General features: G+C 30.9%; 1 protein-coding gene across 1 annotated transcript; it reads left to right on the forward strand.

Annotated features, from left to right (window-relative positions):
- Positions 1–8,726: 8,726 nt before the first annotated feature.
- On the forward strand, positions 8,727–13,814 carry LOC145307037 (uncharacterized). Its single transcript, XM_080149376.1, has 9 exons — positions 8,727–9,296; positions 9,729–9,814; positions 9,964–10,037; positions 10,240–10,328; positions 10,714–10,779; positions 11,064–11,126; positions 11,434–11,505; positions 11,815–11,877; positions 13,788–13,814. Exons 1-9 carry the CDS (start codon positions 8,763–8,765, stop codon positions 13,812–13,814), a joined length of 1,074 nt encoding a protein of 357 aa, XP_080005502.1. The 5' UTR covers positions 8,727–8,762.
- The last annotated feature ends 706 nt before the right edge of the window (positions 13,815–14,520 follow it).

Below are 14,520 nucleotides of genomic sequence, written 5' to 3' on the forward strand. Positions count from 1 at the left end.
TTATAATTATATTCAGATGTGACACCACTATTACTTGCCTCAGCAGGAGGACATCTCCCTGTGGTACAATATTTAGTGGAGGAGAGAGGTGCTGATCTTAAAGAAATAAATAAATATGGTAAGTTTTATTATTTAGCAGTGTCTATAGGAATATATAGATAAATAGATAGATAGATAGATAGATAGATAGAATTAACTCTAATGAATTGAGCAATACTGATGTGCCCTAAAAGGGCGAAACACTTTGTCTATTAATATATTTATAAATAGATAGATAGATAGATATATGGATAGATAGATAGATAGATAGATAGATAGATAGATAGATAGATAGATAGATAGATAGATAGATAGATAGATAGATAGATAGATAGATAGATAGATAGATAGATAGATAGATAGATAGATAGATAGATAGATATATAGATAGATAGATAGATAGATAGATAGATAGATAGATAGATATATAGATATATAGATAGAAAGATAGATAGATAGATAGAAAGATAGATAGATAGATAGATAGATAGACAAAGATATAGATAGATAGATAGATAAATAGATAGATTTAGGGCGAAACACTTTGTCTATTAATATATTTATAAATAGATAGATAGATAGATATATGGATAGATAGATAGATAGATAGATAGATAGATAGATAGATAGATAGATAGATAGATAGATAGATAGATAGATAGATAGATAGATAGATAGATAGATAGATAGATAGATAGATAGATAGATAGATAGATAGATAGATAGATAGATAGATAGATAGATAGATAGATAGATAGATAGATAGATATATTGATATATAGATTAATAGATTGATAGATAGTTAGATAGATAGATAGATAGATAGATAGATAGATAGATAGATAGATAGATAGATAGATAGATAGATAGATAGGCTGTTAAATATTGAAACAAAAATGATAGTGATTATAATTATATTCAGGTGCTACACCATTGTTTTGTGCCTCAGAAGGAGGACATCTCCTTGTGGTACAATATTTAGTGGAGAAAGGTGCTGATCTTAAAGAAAGATCAGCAGATGGTTAGTTTTATTATATTTCACAACAAGATAAATAAGTCAGACTAATTAAAATTGAAGCTCTGAAGCAATGACAACATTCTAAAAGCAAAGTTTAATACAAATTAGACAGACAAATGAGCATTGATAATTGTTAAGTAACAATGCATTAAATAGTCCTAAATATATACAGGGTGTGGCACATAAATCCGAACTTTTTATAATGAAAATAAAATTGTAAATCTTTATTGTATATTTAAAACTGGGAAGCAGACTAGGTATATGACTATTAGACTATTCACTAAAATTGCCTCCAGCACCAATTACCACCTCATTCTACCCACAGCCCCTAGTCTGAAGCTGGTGAAGATCTCCCTGATAGTGGCAATGAGTGAGGTATTTGAGGTATGGGCGCGTTTATTGGGTAAAATAATAGGAAAAAGTTAGGAGATATGCCTTCCAATTGTTTCACCTTCTTAAGTCTTAAAAGTTGAACCATTTCCACATTTGTGAATGTCCCCTGTGAAAAAAAAAGAATTTCCACTTATAAGTTAGTCTAAGTCACATTTTGCTTCTTTCACCTTTTATTTAACAACCTTTGTTGTTAGGTCTTTTAGTTCCTTCCAACCGTTTAGGGTTAAGGTTCACACAAACCTCTTACAATCTTGTGCATGCCATTGGTTGATTTTTTTAACCCCCCCTAAATTTTTACCCTGGGGGTAAAATTTGCTTGGGGGGGGTAATTACCCCCCCTGAAATCTGTTGGCAGGGGTAAATTTAGTTTACCCCCCCCAAAATTTACCCTGGGGTAAAATTTTTGGGGGGGGTAATTTAAATTTTATTAAATATATAGTATTAAAAATGCGCGCGAAGCGCGCAAAAATTTTTTTTATTAAAGATTTTTTATTTTGGGGGGGTATTTACCCCCCCAAAATAGTTTGGGGGGGGTAAATACCCCCTCCTAAATGGTTGGGGGTGCCTACGGCACCCCCAGGGTAGGGGTAAATTTTGAATGGGGGGGGTAAAACGAAAAAATTTTATGGGTGACTATGGCAACCCCAAAATCGTTTGGGGGGGTAATCACCCCATTACCCCCCCCCCCCTTGGACGCCTATGGTTAGGTTGGATGAAAAATAATCAGCTATACTCAAAAAACGCCTATCTCAGAAAACGCCTATCTCGAAAAACGCCCATCTCAGAAAACGCCTTTTTCATAAAATGCCTACTTCATTTTTAAAAATTATCTTGTAGTGAAACATGTCAGTCTAAGAAGGCATTGTGAATAATGTACAATATGTACATTATAAATCTTCTTATTAAAATATCTATCCCTGAATACCTATCCCTCTTCTACACTCTTCATTATTTTTTTGAGCAACAACATACTAAAGGTTTGCTATTTGAAAATTGGCCACAATTGAATAATACAAACTTTTACCTAGTTTATTCATGTTTTAAGTTTCTTTTTTTAAGCAAGCAAACCACTTTACTTTTCAGTTATTACAATAAGATGAACAACTATGAGCTCTAATAAAACATACTTCTTATTCATTTTCTTTATTATTTGACCTAATATCTTGAATTAACAGAATATTAGGTTGAATATGACTAAACCTAGTAGGTAAATTTGTTAAGAGATATTAAATAAGATGTTGTAGAATTTGGGTTGGGTGATTTTCAAAATAGGGTTGTGAAATTTGGGTAGGGCTTAAGGAATGGATAAATAGTTTGGAAAACACAAAATTTTGTTCTAGTTTTTATTATGCCTAAAAGAAATTTTAGATTCATGTTATATCATTATTTACTTACACAAATAATATACAAAATATTTATTGAGTATGATATGCTTTAAACTTTTCAGAATTATATAGCTGTTCCTCAAAATAAAAAAATAGTTTAGAATACCTAATTTTTATAAATTATAAAGCAATTTAACTTTTTTTAGATTTTACTTTCCATAGTTGATGAAATTTGGGGGAAAAAGAGGGTCAGGTTATTTTAATGTCTATCCCTATATTCTTTCTTATTTTTACCAGATTAAAAAATGATGTTCTTTTGAATAAGCTTCAATAATTAAACACTTTCCTCTAATGAGCTCTCCCTCCAATAATTTTCTCCCATTTATTTACACTATTAACTGGTTGATTTGGTAACTGTTTTTTTGTGTTTTAAATAAGAGATCATGAATGACAAGTATTGTTTTATACTATTTATAAATTAGGCTTTATTTTTTAAAATGTAGTGGGCATTTTATGAAAAAGGCGTTTTTTGGGATAGGCGAATTCTGAGATGGGCGTTTTTTGAGATAGGCGTTTTCTGAGATGGGCGTTTTTTTAAATGACACAAATAAACAAGGGGTAACCTACAGCTGTTTCAGGAAAGAGAGTAATAGAATAGTATAAAACAACTAAAACATGAATTTTAAAAGTACATCTATAGGTTGACCTCTGCAAAAAAAGTTGGCCTAAATTTTTTATAGGTCACTTCTGTGCTTCTGTGAACTGGGCTATAATGTTTCATATAATTTCAGGACCCAATGCAGTTTTTCTTTCATCTTACCGTGATGTTCATTCTGAGTGTTTGGAGTACTTCATCTATAATGGAGTAGAGTCAGATCAATTAGTTAAGCCAGGTTATCATTATTTAGTATTATAATTTCTAAGCAGTTCAGCTACTTTATAATTGTTAACATCTGTCAAAATATTAGAAAGTTGTCAGCTGTCATTCAAGATATGATAGTTCTTATTCTCTGTAGAAATACACATTACATTTACTTCAGGTGTTTCTTAATATCTCCAAAAATGCGGCTTTAATAACCATTAGATTCAATTTATTTTGCAACATATTGATTGAAAAGCACAATACAAATTAGTAAAAGGTTAAATCAATGTCCTCATTTGAGTTTTTTTTTCATATTTTCTTTTTTGGCTCCATGCAAATAACTTTTTAGGTTCTTTTGAACTTAGTTTTTTTTACCATTGATCTGTGTCAAAGTCAATATGTAAAAAAAACCCTATTAATACTGTGCACATTAATAAATAAAACAAGTAACTTTTTTTTCATTTTAATATCTTATAAAAAGCAATCTATAATGATCTGAAATTGTCGCTAAAAATGTATTTCCTTTAATTACTTATGTTTTATTAGTTAATCTGTTATGACCTGTCAACCAGAGATTATAAAATTAGAGGGGGGAGAGGAGAAAAAAATATGAAAATTTCTAATATCAAGAATCAAAATTCAAGAAAAGGAAAAATGATGTTTTAAAAAAAGTTTATAGCTTAAAATTCTACAAGAATACAGTAACACACACACCTTTTTAATTTATCAGAATCTAAAATGCACTGTTGTTTTAAAGTGATGGCAAATAAATTTTTTCAAAATGCATTTTTGTTTACCTTTTCTTATTTTTAAAGTAATTTTCATAGAATAATGCCTTAAAAGTTCCACTAAGTTAGAAAAAAAAATCAGTTTAAAATGCCCAGATCATTTCCACATGACCTTAATGTTAAAATTTGAGCAACAATTAAACTATGAGAAAATAAGCCATTTCTTCTAATGATAAAAACAAAAAAAAAAGATTTTTGTAATAAATCTCTATTGATATTTGTCTTTGAACTTTCTTTAAAATGTAATGAAAAGTTGCATTTACTTTATAAAATGATTATTCAAATTCCTCTATGATTGTGTTGGTATAAAGACTATGTTATATTTGCTATACATTTTTGAGAAAAAATCCGTTATTTTACTAAAATATTTCCATAGAAATTAAAATTCTTTTTTTATGTCAATGAAAAATTTGAAATACAAACTCAAACACACGCCACTTATCTACACACACACATACACTACTTAGTCTAACACTCTCACACACACACTCACACTCGCTCAGCCTAAAACGCCCCACCCACTTATCTACACACACACACACTATGTAGTGTAACACTCATACACATTACACACACACTCACTCACTCAGTCTAAAATTCCCTAACCCCTTTGTAATTACCTTACTTAATAACCAGGGAACTAAATGCATAAGACATTGGCTGATAAATTAATGGAAATCCACAATGAAAATATACACAAAATTACCCCTTTTGTAAACTATATTTAGTGGTTTGGACACACAAAGTAATGAACCAACCAATCAAAATTAAATAAAAGTCCCCAAAGTTATTTATCCAACGAATAAAATGTCATTAACTTTGGGAACTGATTCAATAAACAGCTAAATGTCCATTTCCTCCCTGAACACAGATCGAGAGAAGGTTGAGTTTTTAATGAAAAAATTTAACATTATCCTATTTTATAAAGTGGTAAGCTTTTTTTGTCTTTAGCGACGGTTTTAGGCTATTTTTTCTTTATTAAGAAAGTCATTCGTTGGTTTTAAGCTATTTTTAGGCCCTTTAATATCCCTTACAATATCCCTAGATACTAGGGATCTTTTTATACTTCAAATAATATTTATTCAACAACAAATCCCCCAGGTAAAAATAGCAGTTACAGATAGGGAGCAAGCAGGAGAAAGGAAGAGAGATAGAGAGAGAGAGAGAGAGAAAGAGATAGAGAATGTGAGAGAAAGAAGAGAAACAGAAAGGGTACTGCTAACACCAAGCCAGTAAAAAACATTTTAAATTTTGATTTGTGGCTATTCTTATTTTTTTCATTTTTTATCATGAAAACGATTGTCATGTGTGTTACTTTTAAATGACATTTTAAAAAAACACACAATGTTTATCTATTTTAAATGCAATTCTCTATAAATCACTGCAATTTTCCGTATTTAATGCATTATTATCAAATTTTCATAAAAATGATGCCTGCGGTATTGTTCTGTTCAGAAAATTTAAAAATTCTTTTTCATCTAATTAAATATTTGTCATTTTTTTAGGCAATATTTTTGAAGATTTATCTTCAATTGTAAGTTATCTTCCTACATGTATAACGTTATTTGCAAATTCACAGCCACTCTAAGAGATATTAAAAAAAACTTGTTGTAAATTTGATGCATATTTTTATCAAAATATTTATAATTTTAGAAGAATACATACTGGTGTTGAATGTAAACAACATTCCGACACTACTTGAAAGACCACCACCCTCCAAAGAAGCCTTGAAGTCTTATCTGGCCACTCATCTAAGTTTGACAACAAAGTACAAAAGAAAAGAGAAATTGAAGTTCTTTCTTCAGTATATGGAGGTGGCTACCAGTCAGAACATATTGACTAAAAAAGATGTTTATGAAATTCTCCACATAAGAAAAGCTGGACATGAGATGTTTGACACAGTTTTAAACAACTGTGTCAAAAATAATGATGAGGAGTCTGCTACTGAAATTATGAAGTTTGAAAAAGAAGTTCATGATGAAAATAAGTTATCTCTTCTGCAGTGTGCCAGAATAAACCTAGTTGATGAAGAGTTGAAACAATGGATTATTAGACAAATATATAATGAAGACAATAATGACTGTTTGGGAAAGATAGGGATAAACAAAGGAATAAAGATGTGGATTTCCATTATTTTTGGAACGTTTCTATTTTCTATGGGTAGCTATGCAATGGATCAGGAAAGACAAATTTAAAAAATATGAAATAGAATAAGAGAATAGTAATATAAATGTTTTTCACTAAAGAGCAATGCAAGGATCATTCCTCAAATAGAAATTCTAGTATAAAAACATCTTTGTTAATTTTTGATGATATAAATTTCCCTAAGCTAGCTTTATCCTAAGAAATTAAACTATTAATAGCTGACTTATAGTATATTTTTTTTCCTATTCTTCACTTTGTTCAAGCAGATATTTTTTTACATGATATAATTTACCAAATATCCAAAGAGATGGTTCGATTTAAAGCCCAACACTTCAATATAACTAAAGACATTACAAATGGATCCTTCTGTTGCTATGTCAGGTGTCCAACACTGATAGTTAGAGAGAGTGGGAATGTCTTGGCTCATAAACAGGCGCAACTCATTACCATGCACAGTTGGGACTTCTCAGACAAAGGTCATGCAATATTGTCTGTTGTATGTTACTTAGCATAATATCCACTAGTGGGTTTTAGAGTATATGATGCCCTTGGTTTTGCTAGATGATCACTTATATCAAATGTAAATCCTGCCAGGCTATTTGTAATAATAGTGCCAAAATGTTCCTCCATTGTTTTCCTATTGGCTGGTTTAGAAAGTATGTCTCTAGATTATCTCAATTTTCTATTCTTACAATTAGAAGAGATAATTTCTTCCATGGAAATTTGATTGATAGACCATTATATAATAGTGGTTCATTGATCTACATAATCCTCAAAAAAAATAGATCTGTCCACCTAAAGTAGCTGAAAAAATTATATTCTTTTAAAAATTCTTGTGTCAGTAATAGCAATAGTGTATCAAGTGAATTATATACTGTATGCTCTTTGTTAAAAAGAAAACAAAAATTTAGATGTCTATCTTATATACATAGAGACTTTTTAGACAAAATCAAAGATGGACAAATATTCAGACAGAAGGACAAACTTTTGGCTAAATATATATTTTTTTTAAGTAAGCTCCAGGAAATGTAAGAAAATCATTTTGGAAAAATTTGTTTTAATTAGGTGTCAGATTTCAATTTAATGTTGGATTACAACTCAAAAAATGTAAATGAAACATGGGATGAAATTAAGGTGAACAACAAAACAGCCTGTTTAGTAGATGATGCAATTACTAGTCAATATGCTATTGCAGGGTATGTCATGAAGGTGATACTTATATCCAATCTTATATCATACATTATTGGAGTATTCATAAGTAATCCAACCTGGGTAGATCAAATGATAGATAAAGTGAACAAAGATTTAGAAGAGTACAACAGAATTAAAAAAATTAAAGATGGCAACTATGTTACCTCTGATGAAGAAAATGAGAAATATAAAGACCTCAAACCAAAACTTCCTGAACTTGAAAGAAAGCTGATATTTCTCAAAGTCTTCCAATATTTTACAAAGTTGTTCTGGCCATTCTTGATTGTATTACCTCATGAATACTTGACAGGTGGTGTATATGTTCTTTAATTCTTGTTTGTATTACATCAAAAATACTTGAAAAGTATTGAGTGGTGGATATATTTAATAATATTCCTGTGTTTTTCCATTTTAATACTTCAATTGTATTGAGTGTTTATATTTTCTAAAATTTTTGTTTGCATTATATTTATGTGTACTATAGTGTACAATATTCAAAACCAGCTCAATAATCATACAATATTATCTTGTTGAGAAATTTATGATTAAATTTGATGAATAACGTAAAACAATTAAGAACATATACAACTTTAAAAGGTACATCTGACAACCCAATAAAGTACAGCGAAGGAAGAAGTAAGTCAAACAAGCTATGGCTTGGTGTCAAGTTCATTGAAACATCAGTCGAAAATAGTCTCCAGCTGTTCCTGATGATATGGTTACTTGTTCCATACTTTGCCTGTGTATCATGGACTGAACTGTTTTACCAAGGACTAAAAGGCCTAGGAAATATTCTCTCTTTCAATTACTATGATCCTGGAGACCTGGCAGTCAAGTGTGGAAAGATTATATTTGCTGTCCTTTCCATTTCTACTGGTTGTTCACTATTGAGACTTCGGAAACCAGGCCTGAATTTCAGCAGGAAAATGAAGTCATTGCTTTTTTTATTGCCTGGTGCTCTATGTCAAGTTATTGCAAGGCTGCTTTCCCTCAGTACTCTGATGCTAATGGAACAAAGTGGATTGTTGAAATACAGTTTGTTTCTTGTGAGCCACACAACTCTATTGATGTTGATGAAAACCCTGTTTGAAACCAGAGCCAAGAAAAAGAAACAGAAAGTTGCCAAAGTGCTATCAGAAGAGAGCTTTGAATTTGTTCTACAAAAAATAAAAGTTGCTTGCCTCAAGAGTACAGTGGAGACATGTATAAAGAAATCACTTCCTTGTATAAACAGTGTGATAAGTGGATATTCAATTTTGTATAACAAAACCAAGAGACCAATATTGATGTTCATTAGCTGCATATCTTCAACTTTCCTTCTAAATAATCTATACAACTCTAGAACACATTTGCATTACCCAAAGTTTGATATTATCAGCAGATGTTTGTTTCTGTTGGTGGTTTTTATTGAGAACAACCTCCTGTGTATTCTACCATTTATATTCCCCAATCTCTTCCCCAACATATCAGAACACTCTTTTGGAATCATTGTAGCTGTAGTTAACTGTCTATGGATAATCAGTATAATTACGGAGGTAATCAAAAAAGCCTTTATTTTAACCCTAACAGATCGAGGGGGGGGGTAAATTAACCCCCCCCCTCTTTGGCCAATGGGGTGGTGGTTTGCCAGATTACATAAGTTAGTTACACAATTCTTGAATGTTTAGGCCCTGAGAGGCCATTTGATTGTTGCCATTTTTTAATCTTTCCATGCCTAACCGGCCGGGAATGACTAGCTCTTGCTCAACATCATTAGATCAAAACTGATCATCATTGGTAAGGTGAATATTCAAATCATTGTCCAAAGCAGACCATAAATAAAGACATTGAAAGTTTTACCTTCTTCTGAGAAATGGAGAAAATGCCTTGGTCCATAAAAACTTACTATCAGGCACATTTATGATTATTAAATAGGGTCTTGCAATCAATCCCAATAATTATTAATATTAAACACTTTACTTATTAAGTTGATATACTTCAAATACATCCACATATTGAACACAATCTTGGGAGTTCAGAGACTAGAAGAAGGAAAATATACCTTTCACACCAGGTAATATAGATGCTTCTCTTCTTACTCCCCTCATTCTTAACTAAAATAAGATTAAGCTGAAGTAGGCAAATGATTACTTGTGGATCTCCTTCTTCTCCAATAAAACCTGCTATTTAGTTTATAAAACTCACTATCATTATTTTCTTAAGATGGTTGTGCAAAGAGCATGTACAGAAAATCTCATGGAGTTTCCCTTGCAATTTTTCAACAGAGGATTATAAAGGTATGGTAATAAAATGAACATTTTACTTCTTGATCCTGAGTCATTGTTTTTACTGTATAACTGATAGAATATCAAATACTGGAAAGAAATATGTTTTATCCTTACTTTGGGGTTATATTTCTTAGCTGTTGGTTATTATAGCTTTAAATCTCATGAATCAAAACTATTTATGTTTGACAATACGAAAATATTTTTCATTAAGGAATTGAGAATCCATTTGATGAAGATGGCAAAGAAACTGAAGAGACTGAGTTTTGGAATAGGGAGCCAGGAAATGTCATTATCTCTGAGGTAATTATAATATATAAATATCATTTAAACTTGTTTGTCTGGTATTTTAAATGATTAATTGAATTACTTAAGAGTTTATTTTAATTTTGCTTGTCTGCAAACAAATTGTTTTAAATATCAGAAACAGACACGATTCATACTTTAAAGTTTTTTTTAAACAATCTTGGCCCAACAAAGTATGTATATTCACTGAAAAGGGAAGTCTGTCATAACAGGGTATTGAGATTTTAGGCTGAAGATGGAAGGACAAAAATTGTAATACTTTTTTGATTAGTAAACAAAAGCAAGCTTGCTAGCTTTCAAATGACATAATGATGTTCAAAAAAAAGTATTCAACCAGCACTAAAGACTAATTTGATGTCATTGTAATTCAATTTTGTATCAGGTTGTATCAGAGCATGATATTTCAACAACAGAAGTGGAACATCAAGAGGCATCTGAGATTGAGCAGGTTATTTCACAGTTTAACATCAGAAGTTGGTCTGAATGTATTTAATTCTTTATTATCAAATAGATTTTTATACTAGTAGCTAATCTATTATGTATTGCATAATTTTTGATAGTTTTTCTTCCCCAAAAAAAGTGATAAACATCTGTAGACCTGTAAGAAGCTTCATTACAAAGGAGTAGCATATATGTTTACAAGATCCTCTGTTACACACAGACAGACTTACATCCTGTTTCTTTTATACAAGGATTAATAAACTGATGAATAATTAATGAATTCATTATCAGGATGAAACTGTAGCAGAGAGTGGCTTGAATGAAAATGAACCTCTTTTGGCAGGCAACAACCAGGTTGGTTATATTTTCAGTAATGATGCTCCTCTATATATTTTCTTTCCATGAGGATCTTCATGATGCTATCATAATTAGTAATTACTCTTACATGCTTTAAAAATTAAGTTTTGTAAAGATTTGCTAAATTTGATTTTCATACTTGGTCTCTGCTAAGTATGTAATGTTTCAGATGAAATTGGGTTTCAAGAAGGGAAATAAGATTTATATGGCTTCTATTGAAGATAGAAAGCTTATGTTTTTTTAAAAAGAAAATTAATCAATAAATCTTTTGTCCTCAAATAAAGCTATTTTTATACTATCTTAGGTAACTGTAGAAGTTCATGAAGAAATTCCCAAACTTGATGAGAGCAACCACAAAAAAATGAATATTGAACAGGTAAAAAATAATTTCTAGTAGCAAACCTACTCTATAATTCCAAATGTCTTTCTGTCCGTCTTTCCATTAGTCATAAAGTGGGAGAAACAAGATTTTCTCAGCTCTTATTTGAGATAAAAGGCTGAAGCTTCTTGTCATTATTCCCATTATAATGAAGCACAATTAATAAAAAAACATCCATGGAGGTCAGACTGCTTTTAAGCAGGTTTTTGGCTATCTTTACATATTAAATTTTCCCTATATCTTTGGTGTTTGGATCAATAAAATTTTTATCTTTCTATTATATAATGTTATTTATTTATTATCCAGATTGCAAGTGGGAGAGATGGAGATATGAATGAGAATGATCCTCTCTTTACCAACACTAAACAGGTTTATATTCTTTCCTGGTGCTTTCATACAATGTCATTGTAGAGCACTGAACCATCCCCCCCCCCTAACCCTCAGTTTTAAAATAAATTGAAAATAATGAAGATTTTTTACTTTGCCTAATCTGTCTGATGGGACCTTAACTGAGTTTTTCTAATCCTGTGGGGCTTCCCAACCTGACCTAAAGTAATAAACAAACAAACAAAAACTACCTCCCTAAAATTTAAAATCAATAAAAAGATAGGGGGGGGGGGGTGTTATCAGTGCTCAACAAAGTACATTGTGTAAAATCACCCCTTATCTTTGAATATTTATGAACATATAAAAAAATAATAAACCAAAGAAAGAGGGTTAAATTTATAATATAATATTTCAAGCAAGTGGTAATTGTCTTATTTCAATTATATGATTTTAAACTCTTTTCTCGTATTCATTTGAATCCGGTGGATAGAAACCGGTTCTCATGAATACGAAAAAACTATGTCTAGCATCGTATTATATCCAGTTTTCTACGAATATAGAAATGTACAATCATAAGATTAAAACTATTTTTTTTAGCCGGTGACTTCGTCACCTCGGGGCTAAAAAAACTAGTTTTAATCTCATAATTGTACATTCTATATCCGCGGAAAGCCGTTTATAATACGATGCGAGAAATAACTATTCCTGGGTATTTCTGTAACAATTAGGTATAGTACTGAAATTTCAGCTTTACTCTGTAATAATAAGCCCAGTTCACAAAAGTCAAAGGTCGACCTCTGGAAACTTTAGGTCGACCTATAGAAGCTTTAGGTTGATCTATTTTATAAAGGCATTAGTTAGTTTGACTTGTTTAGGTTGACCTACAGAGAAAATTGGTTGACCTTTAAAAGTTATTTGTGAACTGGGCATGTGTCAACTCAGGGAGGGAGAGGACATTGGGCTGTCTCCAAAGTCTTATTATAACATTTTCTTATTCGTCGGCTTAACAAATATGGGAACTTTTATTGAATTTTGATTGGTAGGTTCGTTTGGTTGAGTGTCAATACGTTTCATCCACTAAATGTAATCTACAGAAAGAGTGATTTTGTGTATCTTCTTTGTAGATGTACATCAATTTTTCGTCTACTGTCTTATCCCTTATAAAATTAATACCATTTTGTTAGCCCAGGTGAGCCTTCTTACTTTCAAGCTGTTGAAAGCTGTCTATAATACAATGCAATAAACAGTTATCAAAGCTGGATCTTTAAATCATTTCAATGGTGATCTAAACCACCCCGCGCGAAATTTCAGCCAATCACAGCGGCGCATTTTAAAAATACGCCGCTGTGATTGGCTGAAATTTCGCGCGGGGTGGTTTAGATCACCATTGAAATGATTTAAAGATCCAGCTCAAGTATGGCTTACAAACTGATTGATATTCGCTGGATTACAACCAGTTTTAAGCCATACTGAAAAACTATGTAATGCCTTCCGCTTCTCATGGTTAATAAAAATGGTTTAAATACCCTTAGAAAGTTGTCTATAATACAATGCAATAGATAACTATTATAGTTCATTGTTAAAAGCGATGCTTTTATTTAATTGGGATTGGTTTGTCCATCGGTATGTCCATTTAAAACATGCTGATTTTAACTTGTTTTGAGAACAAATGTTAATATTATCCAATTCATTTAATTTCTGGTATACTGATTCCTTTTATGACAAGGTACAATGTTATAAGCAAATCATCTCTATAATCAAGTCCTAAAAATATTTGTATGTAGTATCATACATTTAAGCAGTTTTGAAACAAATTTTCTTCCAATTTTGTTTATACTTATACAGTAAGATTCTGATTATTCAGTTTTGACACTCTACAAGTGTTAATGTTTGTTCGTCCTACTGTTTCAAAACTTCGTCTTATTGATAATGACATTCTTGTTCTATTTTAGGATGAAGAAGAAAATGACCATCACTAGATATACATTCAAATTATGACAACACTATGATGAGCACATTTCTAAGGTAGGTCAAATTTAATCTATTAAACAAATTAATTCGATAGCTGTCTCTCTGTTATGATCTTTAAAAGCAAAGCTTTTCTATATTTAGGGTTGGTCAGTCCACTCGTCCGGTTAGCTCTTTTCATTAATTTAGCCATGTTAAAATTGTCCTATTTTTTTCAAACTTTGCATTTTGATTCCTTCAACAGATAAGTAGGATTTATAAATTGTAGCAACTCTATAATTGTTACCCGAATGTCCATTAAGATATATAAGTTTTCCGGAATTTTAAAGTTAGGGGGAGATTTGAAATCTGCATCAAATTTTGAGGATTTTTTATAAAATTCGTTTTTTCTATAATTCTTTATCTAAAAGCGGAAATGCAATTTAAGTTAATTAATTTTGGCATCTGTGATTGGTGGATTTAAAAAATCTGCTCTCTGATTGGATGGCGTACATCATTCAACCAATTAGAGCGCTCAGCGCAGGTAGTTTAAAATCCACCTATCCTATTGGTCAAAATTAATTAACTTAAAATGCATTTCCGCTTTTAGATAAATAATTATACAAAAAACGAATTTTATAAAAAAAATCCTTAAAATTTGATGCAGATTTCAATCTCCCCATAACATTAAAATTCCGGAAAACTTATATATCTTAATGTCCATATGTACATTTCAAA

Source organism: Acartia tonsa, chromosome 15 (assembly GCF_053477335.1).
Source record: "Acartia tonsa isolate MP-2025a chromosome 15, ASM5347733v1, whole genome shotgun sequence".
NCBI lineage: Eukaryota > Metazoa > Arthropoda > Copepoda > Calanoida > Acartiidae > Acartia > Acartia tonsa.